At 50.1% G+C, this 12,070-nt stretch overlaps 1 protein-coding gene and 2 long non-coding RNA genes across 8 annotated transcripts in view; 1 reads left to right on the top strand and 2 right to left on the bottom strand.

Annotated features, from left to right (window-relative positions):
* Positions 1–11,391, top strand: part of Znf76 (zinc finger protein 76) — a 29,907-nt gene extending 18,516 nt beyond the window's left edge. For 3 of the 6 annotated variants that reach the window (XM_090355824.1, XM_090355822.1, XM_090355823.1), the window contains 12 exons: positions 1,685–1,765; positions 1,879–1,956; positions 3,312–3,511; positions 5,920–6,036; positions 6,281–6,356; positions 6,776–6,901; positions 7,019–7,198; positions 7,936–8,169; positions 8,252–8,415; positions 8,937–9,101; positions 9,942–10,055; positions 10,577–11,391. In XM_090355824.1, coding sequence (XP_090211950.1) covers positions 1,685–1,765; positions 1,879–1,956; positions 3,312–3,511; positions 5,920–6,036; positions 6,281–6,356; positions 6,776–6,901; positions 7,019–7,198; positions 7,936–8,169; positions 8,252–8,415; positions 8,937–9,101; positions 9,942–10,055; positions 10,577–10,681 — 1,640 coding nt within the window. In that variant the 3' untranslated portion in view covers positions 10,682–11,391. Of the gene's footprint in view, positions 1–1,684; positions 1,766–1,878; positions 1,957–3,311; positions 3,512–5,919; positions 6,037–6,280; positions 6,357–6,775; positions 6,902–7,018; positions 7,199–7,935; positions 8,170–8,251; positions 8,416–8,936; positions 9,176–9,941; positions 10,056–10,576 lie in introns of those variants that run through there. The other 3 variants (XM_090355826.1, XM_090355825.1, XR_016539295.1) reach the window with 3 other exon arrangements.
* The window catches only part of LOC150047791 (uncharacterized), a 49,752-nt gene that overhangs the window by 36,566 nt on the left and 1,116 nt on the right, over positions 1–12,070 (bottom strand). The window lies entirely within an intron of this gene.
* Positions 4,782–5,814, bottom strand: LOC150047793 (uncharacterized). Its single transcript, XR_016539296.1, has 2 exons — positions 5,062–5,814; positions 4,782–5,021 (listed from the first exon to the last, which is right to left on the bottom strand). It is a non-coding gene; the product is annotated as an uncharacterized LOC150047793 (long non-coding RNA).

The following is a 12,070-nucleotide window of genomic DNA, read 5'->3' as shown; positions in this document are numbered from 1 at the left end:
TCAGGCATGCCTAGTGATACTCCTGTCTTCCTTGGACAGCACTAGGCAAATACTGCCTTATCTTTTGTTTTGACCTTTGCAGGATTCTATGAGCATCACTGTCTTTCTGACCACATTGTCATTGCAGCATTGCCTTCCTTCAATCAAATACACTTCTAAAGTAAATTTCTGTTCTAAGTTTATAAATCAGGTGTTTATTTAGTTAGTTATTTTTGCCAGTCGTAGAGCTTGAACTCAGGGCTTGAGCACTGTCCTTGGTCTTTTTCCTCAAGGCTAGCACTCTGCACTTGAGCCACAGCACCACTCTGGCTTTTCTATGTATGTGGTACCAAGGAATCGAATCTAGGTCTCTGTGCATGGTAGGCAAGCACTCTACCACTAGACCAAACTCCCAGCCCTCAGGTGTTTATTAATTTCATTTAAAAACTGTCCATTTCCTGATGATTAGAGACATCTCTTAATTTCATCAGTGAGCTCTGTCCATATTTGTGGGGGACTTCTGGAAAGGGTTCTTTTTTCTTTTCTTTTCTTTTTTTTTTTTTTTTTTTTGCCAGTCCTGGGCTTGAGCTCAGGGCCTGAGCATTGTCCTTGGACTTTCTCAAGGCTAGAGCTCTACCACTTGAACCTCAGCACCACTTCCAGCTTTTTTCTATGTATGTGGTACCAAGGAATTGAACCTCGGTCTTCGTGCATGCTAGGCAAGCACTCTACCACTAGGCCAAACTCCCAGCCCTGGAAAGGGTTCTTGTAATGAGCTGATGGTATTGTGTTATTCTTTTGAGAATATTCTTTCTCTAGAACACATCTGAAGCTGAAGCTCTCGGACTTCCCACCAAAAGTCTTGCATACTGCCACAGTAAGCAAGAAGGGAATATTTTGGATTCATTAGTTGGTGCTATATCTGAATTTTTCCCCTCCCCTCCATTTTTTGTGGGTTTTGTTTTGTTTTGTTTTGTCAGTCATGGGCTTGAACTCTGGACGCTGTCCCCGAGCTGTTCAGCTCAAGCCTACTGCCCTACCCCTTGAGCTACAGAGCCACTTCCCATTTTCTAGTGGTTAATTGGAGATAAGAGTCTCATGGACTTTGATGCCAGGACTGGCAGTCAGGTCTCAGCCTCCTGAGTAGCTAGGATTACAGGCATGAGCTACCGCACCTGGCAAATTTTTGCTCTTTTGGTTCTTTTTAGATTCATAACGTTATTTTCTTTTTTATTTATTTTCTTTTGCTAGTCCTGGAGTTTGAACTGAGAACCCTGGCACTGCCCTTGGGCTTTCTCAAGACTAGCATTCTACCACTTGAGTCACAGCACCACTTCCAGCTTTTTCTGTGTATGTGGTACCAAGGACTCTACTACTAGGCCACACTTGTGGTCCTACGGCACTATTTTCATTTGGATTGCGTCTTGGCACCCTGAAGTTTAATTTTGCCGGGTCTGGGCAGAACACTAAGGAAGTTGCTCCTCAGTGATGAACAGGAAGGAGATCTGTTGGAGATAGAAAGTTCCTACATGCCAGGATGTCTTCACCCTCACTTCCTCCAGGCCTAGATCTAAGAGGAAGCGCCAAAGAGCAGCAAATGTTACCTGTGCTTAGACCATAGGCTAGTGCCCAAGCTGCTACTAAAAACAGGCAGGTATCTCTTAGTGCTCTTTTGGCCCATTTCTGTCTGCTTCTCCCTCCACAGGAGAGAAGCTGCTTGAAGGGCAAGTGATCCAGCTTGAGGATGGGACCACTGCATACATTCACCAGGTGACCGTACAGAAAGGTGAGGGTCCTCCAGCACACCCCTGCCATGGGAGGTGCGCCAAGCAGCCCTCTATGGAGGACCCTTCCGTGGCACTGAGTTCCAGAGAAAGGCTGGCATTGCTCTTGTTACAGAATCTCTCTCCTTTGAGGATGGACAGCCTGTGCAGCTGGAAGATGGCAGTGTGGCCTTTATACACCGCACACCCAAAGGTAGGATCAGAGTCATCAGAGGTAACAGAAGAAAGGAACACAACAGTAGCAGTGCAGTGGCACACTCCATCATAGGCACAGATACTCACTCACCTGAGCAGAAGCCTTGCCCACCTGCCCTGGTGAAGACCATTGGGAGCAGTTTCTTTTATCTCTAGGAGGTTGGCCTTAATAAGGGAATGGAGTCATCTTGACCTCCATTGTGGCTTTGGCTCCAGCATAGCTTACAAAGTCTTAGGGTTTTAAATATGATATAAGGACATCACCTAAGACCAGGGGAAAGAAATTTACTAATGTTTAAGAATGAATCACCTGCTGGGCTGTCCAACAAGCTGAGATCTAGAAATCATGTTTTGAAGCTAATGTGGGCAGCAAAGTCCATGAGCCTCCATCTACAAAATAACCAGCCAAAAAGCAGTCCTAGAGGCACAGTTCAAGTGGTAGCTAAGCAAGCAAAGCAAGCAGACTGATTGAGCATGAAACATTGAGTTTAAACTCCAGTACAGGGTGGAGGGGAGTGGCGGATGTGGAGAGCTTTTAATAAACTGTTGAATAACAGTTGAGTCCTACAGGTAACTTCTTGGATAGCTGCTACACACCAAGCATTTTGTTAGGTGCAGAGCATAGTACAGAGGACAAAGACATAGGCCATTCTCGCCCACAGTCTAGTTGGGAAAGAAGAGTGAAACAAGCCATGCCTCATGTAACCTAGTTCTGAGGTTCTCAGGAAGAGCTTCTCTAAGGGGTTGCTGCTAGAGCTGAGAGCCAAAGGGTAGATGGGCTTGGGTTACTTAGCTAGAAATAGAGAGACATCAGTAGTCAAGACAGGACCAGCATATATGCTGACACGGAGCTGATGGGGAAAGACAGAATGGCACATTCAAGGAACTGCTGGGGCTAGAAGGGGACCGAAGGGATAAGAGGAGGCTGAAGCAAGAGGGGCAGGGTCAGAGTGCTCTGACCTTGTTAGGATAGTTTGGGTCTTTATATCCTAAGACCAATGGGAAGCATTCGGACTCTTCAGGCAGCTGGGTGACCTTTGCATCCTGTGAAAGTCCCTATGGTTATTGTGTTTCTTGAAGGAGCTAGAAGGGGTGAGGGGCAAATGAGCAGGAAGCCATTGAGACTGTCTCAGCCTCCGAACAATTTCTCACAGAGCTAGCAACTCCCAGTCAGTGACCAAGGTCACCACAGAAAAGCCTGTCCTTAGGAGAGGCCTCCCCAGAAGAAGAGCCAGCAAAAGAGGCGACAACCAGGCAAAACTCAATGCTGAAACCCTCAACGTTAAAGCCAGAGTCCTAGATGGATTGCCTCTTCTTGTGTGACATCAGGGCTAACCTTTTTGTTCCCTGCAGAGGGCTATGATCCCAGCGCCCTGGAAGCTGTCCAGCTGGAAGATGGCTCCACTGCCTATATTCACCACCCTGTCACTGTGCCATCAGACAGCACCATCCTGGCTGTGCAGACAGAGGTGGGCTTGGAGGATCTGGCCACAGAGGACGATGAGGGCTTCAGCACAGACACGGTAGTAGCCCTGGAGCAGTATGCAAGCAAAGTGAGCATGCAGAGCCTACCGCTGCCCGTCAGTCAGGACGGTAGGGCTTCTTGGCCCCGCCAGAATGTCCTTACCAAAGACAAGGACTGTCCTGTGTTGGGCCACTCCCTCAGCCCCTCCACCCTAGCTCCCTGATTTGTGCCTCACACAGCCTTGTTGGAAGTGTGCAGGAGAGCCTGGCCAGGGCCTCTCACAGCTGTTGGCACTTACCCTTGTTTATGTTGTCTCAGCAAAGGGAAGGCTATAAGGAATAACAGCACCCGTGTGGTGGGAAGTTTGGCCCAGCCTCACTTTGGCAGCTGTATTAATCCTGTGTTCTTTGGAAAAGCCCCTACCAATGTCTTTTATTAATTTTCTCATCCACTGAAGTCTAATGCTCTTGTATTTGTTGTTTCTCTGTGACTCATTTAGTCATTTGGGAAAATAAGTTCAGTAGCTAAAGAACAGGGCCTGATTCTTAGAACAGGAGACCCACAATAACTCCATTGGAAAGGAGAATGGTTCCACTTCTCTGCTGAGTGAGAACAGGAACAGAGACATCCAAGAGTTGAATGTGACAGTTACTTTTATAAAACAAGAGTGGATGTATGATAAAGGAAAAGAGAAAATCTTTGTGTCTTTTCAAAATGAAGCCTAGGGCCCAATGACAGTGGAGCACACCTATAACCCTAGCTGTTCAGGAGGCTGACATTGGGATCATAGTTCCAGACCAGTCTGGGCAAAAAAGCTCATGAGACCTCATCTCAGTGGAAAGGAAGTGTAAATAGTAGGACTGAGGTCTAAGCCAGACTGGGCAAAAAGCCAGAGCCAAAAGGGCTGGAGATGTAGCTCGAGTGGTAGAGCATCTATCTTGCAAATGTGAAACCCTAAAAATAAACCCTTGTACCACAAGGGGAAAAATGCATGAAACTTTATGCAGCAGGCCTGTTTGGATTATGCTTATTTCTACCTGTTTCCCAGGAATTATAGAGACCAACCTCTGACAAGAAGAGAGCTGGACATTACTAAATCATGAGTTCTAGTTAGTTGTGAGTTATATATGAGTGTGAGCTATTACAAGAGACCAAGGTAGGGAGATAATGAGTTCGGTACTAGCCTGAGTTACGCAGTGAGACCCTGTCTTAGAAAAATAAATAGGGCTTTGCGATCTGTGCTGACCCTCCTGTAGCTTAGTCCAGCCATGGCTGAGCCACTCCCTCCCTCACTGGCCTAAGTTGTCTTGTGCAAGCAAACTGGAGGAGCTAAGGTCGCTTCTGGCCACCATTACTACTTCTTTTTTTTTTTGCTTGACCACAAGGCCTAGGTAAAGTCCCTGAGCTTCTTTTACTCAAGGTTAGCACTCCACCAGTTGAGCCACACTACCACTTCCAACTTATTCTGAGTGCTTTATTGGAGATAAGAGTCTTATACAGACTTTTCTGCCACAGCTGGCTTTGAAACATGATCCTCAGATCTCAGCCTCCTGGGTAGAATTACAGATATAAGCTACCAGCAGCTGACCCACAATGACCTCTTGATTTCCAAGCTACCAGCGCCTGACCCACAATGACCTCTTGATTTCTTTGATTACCCCAGGAGCTGGGAGACATGGGAATGAAATATGAGTGTCTGTGAGTCAGCCTGTACTGCCACCTGTAACTCTCCCTTTCCACCACCAGCTGTTTAAGTGGCTAAAATTTTGCCAGCTGCCTGAGCCCCTGACTCAGAGCCTGAGTGGATGGACCTTAGCCTTTTGCTCTCTACTCACTATGACTTACAAAGCTGTTTCAGAAGCTTCTAGAGAAAACAGTGTTTGCATATCACCCAAAACACACAGATTAAGAGTCCTCCCAGGACCTTGCCTAGAAAAACTAAAGATTAGGAAGGCTCCATGTGGCCAGAGACTCTAGCATTATCACCAGTGTTGTCTTCAGGAAAGGAGACAAAACAGAAAAACGGACCCATTCCCTGGACCCTGTGATAGAACTGAGACATCTCATTTTCACCATTCCTCTGGCTGTGGGAACCTTATTCTGGGCACTTGGCCTGTCAGGCAAACACAGTAGCCCTGTCCCTGTAGCCTGCTCATGAGGAGCATGAGCACAGTCTCCTACCAGAAGGAAGGACCAGCCGTGAAAGGATAGATGTGTCAAAAACCATGGTGCACATGGGGTTTAAGGCACTCCCCTTGGTGCCCATCTGGACTGCTCTGCTCCCCAGTATGACCTTGTGGTCCAGGAGATAATCTTTCTTCAGTCCTCCCTCTAATGAGAAGTTGGCGTGTGAACCTGCCAACCCTGATTCTCCAAGGGCCTGAATATCTGGGTATGTCTTTGCCCCAGAGGTCTCTGACCATCTTCACTGACCTAGGCTGCCATCTGAACCAGTGGAAAGATTACATATAGGAACTCCACGATTTTCTTCTTCAGGTTCTGCATGACACCCAGGCTCCCCACAATGGCAAAGGGCAGCAAGTTGGAGACAGAGCTTTCCGCTGTGGCTACAAGGGCTGTGGGCGTCTCTATACCACTGCTCATCACTTGAAGGTAAGGTGGCTGGCAGGGAGCTCTCGGGTCTGCCATCTCCTGGCCAAGTTATACTTCTTTTTTGTTTTCCTTGGACTGACCCCTGCAATCTAAGTTGTGCCTCACCTGCTGGAGGGAAGAGAAGCATAAGCACAGAGACTGTGACTCATGACCATTGTGGGACAGAAGACAATCCGGGGCCCTAAAAGAGAACAAAGAGCCCAGCTCTTGCCCTGGTTCCTCTGAATTCTGACTGTCTTCATAGGTGCATGAACGAGCCCACACGGGTGACCGGCCATACAGATGTGATTTCCCCAGCTGTGGAAAGGCCTTTGCCACAGGTAACCTGCCCAGAAGGAAGCTCAGTATGGACAGCTTCTGGTTGAGGACAGAAGCTTGTGATTTGCGTGGGAGCTCTCTAGGACGGAGAAGCCATTGTAGAGTGCCCTCCCCTGCATGTACTCCTGAAAGAGCTCCTCCTGTAGAGAGAAAGCTACAGAGGGAGCCAGGGAAGAAGTAAAAAAAGACCCTCCTCTTGGATCTGTTCTGCCAGTTGCCAGCCATAGGCTGCAGGGGGACACTGTGTCTCTGGGTTTCCCCCGAACCCCCAGCCATAGGTTTTCAGGTTCCCTCTCACACCTGCCTTCTGAAATGCCCCTGGAGCAGGAAACAGGCACCTCCAAGTACATCTTAAGATGGAAAGGAGGCACCAGAAATCAAAGTCTCTGACTGTTCTCTTCATCCCCACTACATGTGACAGGCTATGGGCTGAAGAGCCATGTTCGCACCCATACTGGCGAGAAGCCATACAAGTGCCCAGAGGAGCTGTGTAGCAAGGCCTTCAAGACCTCAGGAGACCTGCAGAAGCATGTTCGCACCCACACTGGTAGGCTTGGCCCTGCCTGCCTTTCTCACATCCACCTGGAGCCTTGGTGCCATCCCTTCTTGCTCCAGCATGGCGGCTACCCCTTCTGAGCCACCCCTTGCACCACCATCTACACAGGTGAACGCCCATTCCGGTGCCCTTTCGAGGGTTGTGGTCGCTCCTTCACCACGTCTAATATCCGCAAGGTACATGTGCGCACCCACACAGGCGAGCGGCCCTACACCTGCCCAGAGCCCCACTGTGGCCGTGGCTTCACCAGTGCCACCAACTACAAGAACCACGTGCGCATCCACACAGGTGGGCCAGCTGGCATGCAAGGACCACCCCTCCCAACACCCTACCTCTCTCCATTGTAGGCTCTGTTTTGAGACATGGTCTTAACTCCTAACCACTCCAGGCTAGTCTGAGGAAGCATGTCCTCAGAATCACTATTTCACTTGCAGTGAGCACTTTCCCCAGTTTCCAGTTAGGTCGAGTCAGGTATTGCTTGCCTTCTGTGGGATCCCTCAACTCCTTACCATCCCTGTCCTTCACTCCCAAATCTCCCCCTCTGTCTGACACCTGAACAGAAGGATCCGGAATGGCAGGGGGAAGTGGAATGAACAACATATTTACCTCCTTATCTCAGCCACTGCACCTGAAACCTCACCCTCCCCGGTGCCATGTCCCTATCCAGCTTTCTGTGTCCTTTCGTAGTCATGTGGCCCCTTCGCCCATCATACCTGATATCAGCCTCTATCTTCCCTCCTGCTTCGTCTGTTCACATTCTCAATCCACCTGTGCCCCTGCGACCTCACCCCTTCTCTAAACCAGCTTTGCCCCTTCCCCATTCTCTCTCTACTCTTCTCTGGGCTCAGAGGTCCCACGCCCATATCCTGCCTGGCTATCTTCCCCAGCTATCCATTCCGAGTCTCAGGTCTCAGTCCCTCTCCCTCCCTTTGGCTCTCCCTTCACCAACCCTGCCCCCTGCCCTTTCCCTTTAGTTTCCCTCTGCCAGCCCCAGTTCCCACCCCCTCACAGCCCAGTGTCCCCAGGGGAGAAGCCCTACGTTTGCACGGTGCCAGGCTGTGGGAAGCGCTTCACTGAGTACTCCAGCCTGTACAAGCACCACGTGGTCCACACGCACTGCAAGCCCTACACCTGCAGCACCTGCGGCAAGACCTACCGGCAGACCTCCACCCTGGCTATGCACAAGCGTAGCGCACACGGCGAGCTAGAGGCCACCGAGGAGAGTGAGCAGGCCCTCTACGAGCAGCAGCAGCTTGAGGGTGAGGGAGGGGAGGGGGGGGGCAGGCTAGGCCTCCCTGTGACATCTGGTGGCAGGTAGTAGCCTGGGCTCTCCTCTCCTAGCCGCCTCCGCAGCTGAGGAAAGCCCTCCACCCAAACAAGCGCACATTGCTTACCTTTCGGAGGTGAAGGAAGAGGGTGATGACATCCCAGCCCAAGTGGCCATGGTGACAGAGGAGGATGAGGCCCCCCAGGTGGCTCTGATCACTCAGGATGGCGCCCAGCAGGTAGAGGACCAGGGGATGGGTGAGGCAGCCACTCTGTCTGGGGATTTGGGATCTCTGGTGGTCCTGCCTCCACTTAGATTCCATTTTAGCTTTGCCCACCTGAGAGAGCTGAGGCTGGGGAATCAAATCCATACCTGCCTCTTCCCTGCCTCCAGCCGTGTCACCTCCTGTTGCAAATCAGTCTTTTCCTTTGCCATTTGAATGGGACATTTATTTGGATGTCCTTCTCAAGAAGGTGTGTAGTAAGGGGGCCTGGAAGCTTCTGTGGAACTGGACCCTGCCCGCACGCTGGCTATCCAGTGCACCTCTGTCTTCTATAGTTGTCAGGAGGGCAGAATTAGCTGGAGACCTCAGAGTGCATTCAGCAGGCCACTAATAATGCACCACTTTCTTCAGCCTTTGCTCTATATTGTTCGCCTGTCCCTTCGTCCTGTCCACTGTGACCTGAAACCCACAGTATCCCAAGCACTTTCAAATAACCTCCTATGACAACCAACACATTTTTTCCCTCCTGTCGGCAGGTCAGCCTATCCCCAGAAGACCTGCAGGCCCTGGGGAATGCCATCAGTGTGGTGACACAGCACAGCAGCACCACCCTCACCATCCCCAGCCATGACAATGACCTGGCCACATCAGGCACACATACGGTCACCATGGTCAGCGCCGACGGCACCCAGACGCAGCCCGTATGAACAGGCGGTTTACTTGGGGTTTCTTGTTTTCTCATCTTCCCACGAAGTGGACATTTGTATAAGGCTCGGTTAGTCAAGCCTTTATAAGACAGAGATTCCCCACTGAGAAATGTCTCCTTGGCTTCTCTGAGTCCTCAGAAACTCTCATCTTCTCAAGCCTGTAATCTTAGCTACTCAAGGGCTAAGATCTGAAAGATGGCAGGTCCAGTCCCCTGGGCAGAGAAGACCTGAGATTCTATCCCTGAAATAAAAAGGGCTGGAGGCATGGCTTAAATGGTGGAACACCGGCCTAGTAAGCACAGGGTCCTGAGTTCAAACTCAGAGAAAGCTTTTGACTAGGGACTAGACAGTTTGTACATCTCAGTCCACCCTCGATTAACTTTGCCACCAGAAGCACATTGCTTTTCCACAGACTTCACAGTCCATTTTCAACTGAGTGATTAAATGTTCTGGGCTAGTTTATTTTTTTGTTGTTGTTTCTTTTTACTTTGTTTTGATATCTGTCTCCTGTGATTGAAAATTCTTGAAGGTATAATAGTGTTAAGAGTGCTTGTCTTACAAGGCACAAAGCCAGGGTTAAATCTTCAGTACAAAAACAAAACAAAACCAATTCCTAAATTCAATTAGACTTAAGTTGAAGAAAACCCAGCCTCATTTAGCTCAGAGCCCTAAGCTATTTAATCTGGCCCATGGTGATTTTATTAGTAACTCCCTTCTCGTTTGTTCCTGGCCACCTAGTATAGGGGGACTTTTTTTGTTATTGTTTTAACTTGGAGTGGGGAGAGGGGGAGTGCTGTAGGCGAGTGGACATAAGGTCTTCCTCCTGTGTTTCAGGTCACAATCATTACCTCTGGGACTATAGTAGCTGAGGACTCGAGTGTCGCATCCCTCCATCACCAACAGGTGGCGCTGTTAGCCACAGCAAATGGAACACACATTGCAGTGCAGGTGGGTAGAAGTGTGGGAGAAAGGGGTGTTGCAGACCCAAGAAAGGAATGAGGAGTAGGGGATATTGACGATAAGGATATCCATTTCCAAAAGATCTCATCTCATAAGGCAAATCTTTTTCTGCCTGCATCCACATATGTCTTAAGCTCTTTCTTGGCTAAGGCAGAATGAAGAAGCTCCTTCCAGCCTTTGAGGTAACCACAGTCTACCTGTAGGCTGAGCCCCTCAACCCTTCATCTGTTTCTTCACGTGGGAGAAAGGGGGCTGCAGTAGATGCCCACCAACGTCCTTTCCAGGCAGCCATTCTTGTAAACAAGCTGGCTCTCCTGCCTACCTAGCCTAGCCTACTACCTAGCCTACTAGGCTAGCCCACCTAGCCTAGTAGGACTCTTTAGTGGTAAACTTTTTACTTATTGGGGACCTGGGTAGATAGGGAGAATTCAGAAAGGCAGCACGCACTCACCAGAGGATCTAGAAAGAAAAGCTTCACACAGTCCTCCTTTTGCATCCCATCTCTGCAGCTAGAGGAGCAGCAGACCTTGGAGGAGGCCATCAGTGTGGCCACTGCTGCCATGCAGCAAGGGGCGGTGGCCCTGGAGACCACCGTGTCAGAGAGCGGCTGCTGAGCCTGGGGCCTGGCTCCACACCATGCTGGCAGAGGTGCTGCACTCACAGGCAGCCCTGCCTCCAAGGGCCCTGGCTGTGGCTGGCACATGGAAGGTGGCCACATAGGTGTCTGGAGAGAGAAGGCAGCCCAAAGATGACCTCACTGAAGGGGAGCGTCCCCTGCCTGAGGTGAGGTCCAGGCAGCAGGAGGTGAAGAGAACCAGCCTGATCACCAAGCAGCTCTAGGACGTGCTCTCTTCCCTCTGGACAACACCCGTCCCCCATCTGCCCATTCCCCCTCTCAGGTGGAGCCGGGCTATGGGCACTGGCCTCCATGCTGACAGGTCAGGGCTAACAGGGGAAATGGTAGATAGCTCTTCAGCCCTGGACATGAGGGCAGAGCAGCCCAGCCTTGCCCAGCAATAACCACCTCCTGGAGGCAGCCAGGATGTCTGCTACTCAGCACTAGAGATTTCCTGCCATCACAGAATTAATTCCTCAGGGGCCTGTGGCTGGAGCAAAGGTGCCCAGCTCCCCACAATACACCCCCAGCTGCTTCCCAATCTCTTGTGGCAAAAACAGGGAGTGAGTGGCCTGTACATAGACTGCTGGGGATTGGGTTTCATTTGTTTTGTGTTTTTTTTTTAATTCCATTTTGATAATTTTTTTTCTTTCTCTGGGTGGTGGTGGCAAACGGGTGAATGAATATTTAATAAAAGTTCCAAGTTTCCACCTGGTTTCTCCATCTTTTGAGCTCTTGCCCTGGTGGCAGGACCTACCAAGTTTCCTTTCAGCACTGTTTCCCTGGTACAGAACTTGCTCAACCTCAATGGCTTAGTTGTAGGCTGGCCTGCCCTAGAGGCATCTCAGTTACTTTGGGCAGTACCTCTGGTGTGGGTGGGCCCTGGCTTCTACTCTTAAGGCAACTGAAGCAGTTGGGTCCCCAGCCTGCCCCTGCCAGGACTGCAGAGCTTCGGTTGCCTTTTAGACCCAGTGACCCCCCAGGAGTAGGGTGCCAGCAAGTCAAGTGCCAAGTCTGCTGTGCAGGCCCAGTTCCTCCTCCGGCCTTGTAGCATCGCTTTTTTTTTTTTTTTTTTTTCTGCCTGGGTGGAGCCCCACCACTAGGGCCGTGTCAGGTAGAACTGAAATGCTTCACCAGAGCTTACTGTGTCCTTAACATCCATTCTCAGACGTTTTCCCCCTTCATGATCATGAGAAGAAAGTGCTCTGTCAGGTTAAGTAACTCACTTAAGACCCCCCCCCCTCACCCCCCATCTGCCTGCTGCAAAGTCAGGATGGCCTTTCTTCCCCCAGTGAGCTGCCTCTGGGAGTCTGGGAAAAGTGCCAGCAAGGAGGCTTGTAAAAGACATCACATACCCAGGGATCCAGGCCCATAGGAGGCTCCAACG

This window comes from Megascapheus bottae, chromosome 22 (genome assembly GCF_031878675.1).
Source record: "Megascapheus bottae isolate mThoBot1 chromosome 22, mThoBot2.hap1, whole genome shotgun sequence".
Taxonomy (NCBI): domain Eukaryota; kingdom Metazoa; phylum Chordata; class Mammalia; order Rodentia; family Geomyidae; genus Megascapheus; species Megascapheus bottae.
The sequence above is the reverse complement of the archived record's forward strand: the minus strand, read 5'-3'. Positions and strand labels throughout refer to the sequence as shown.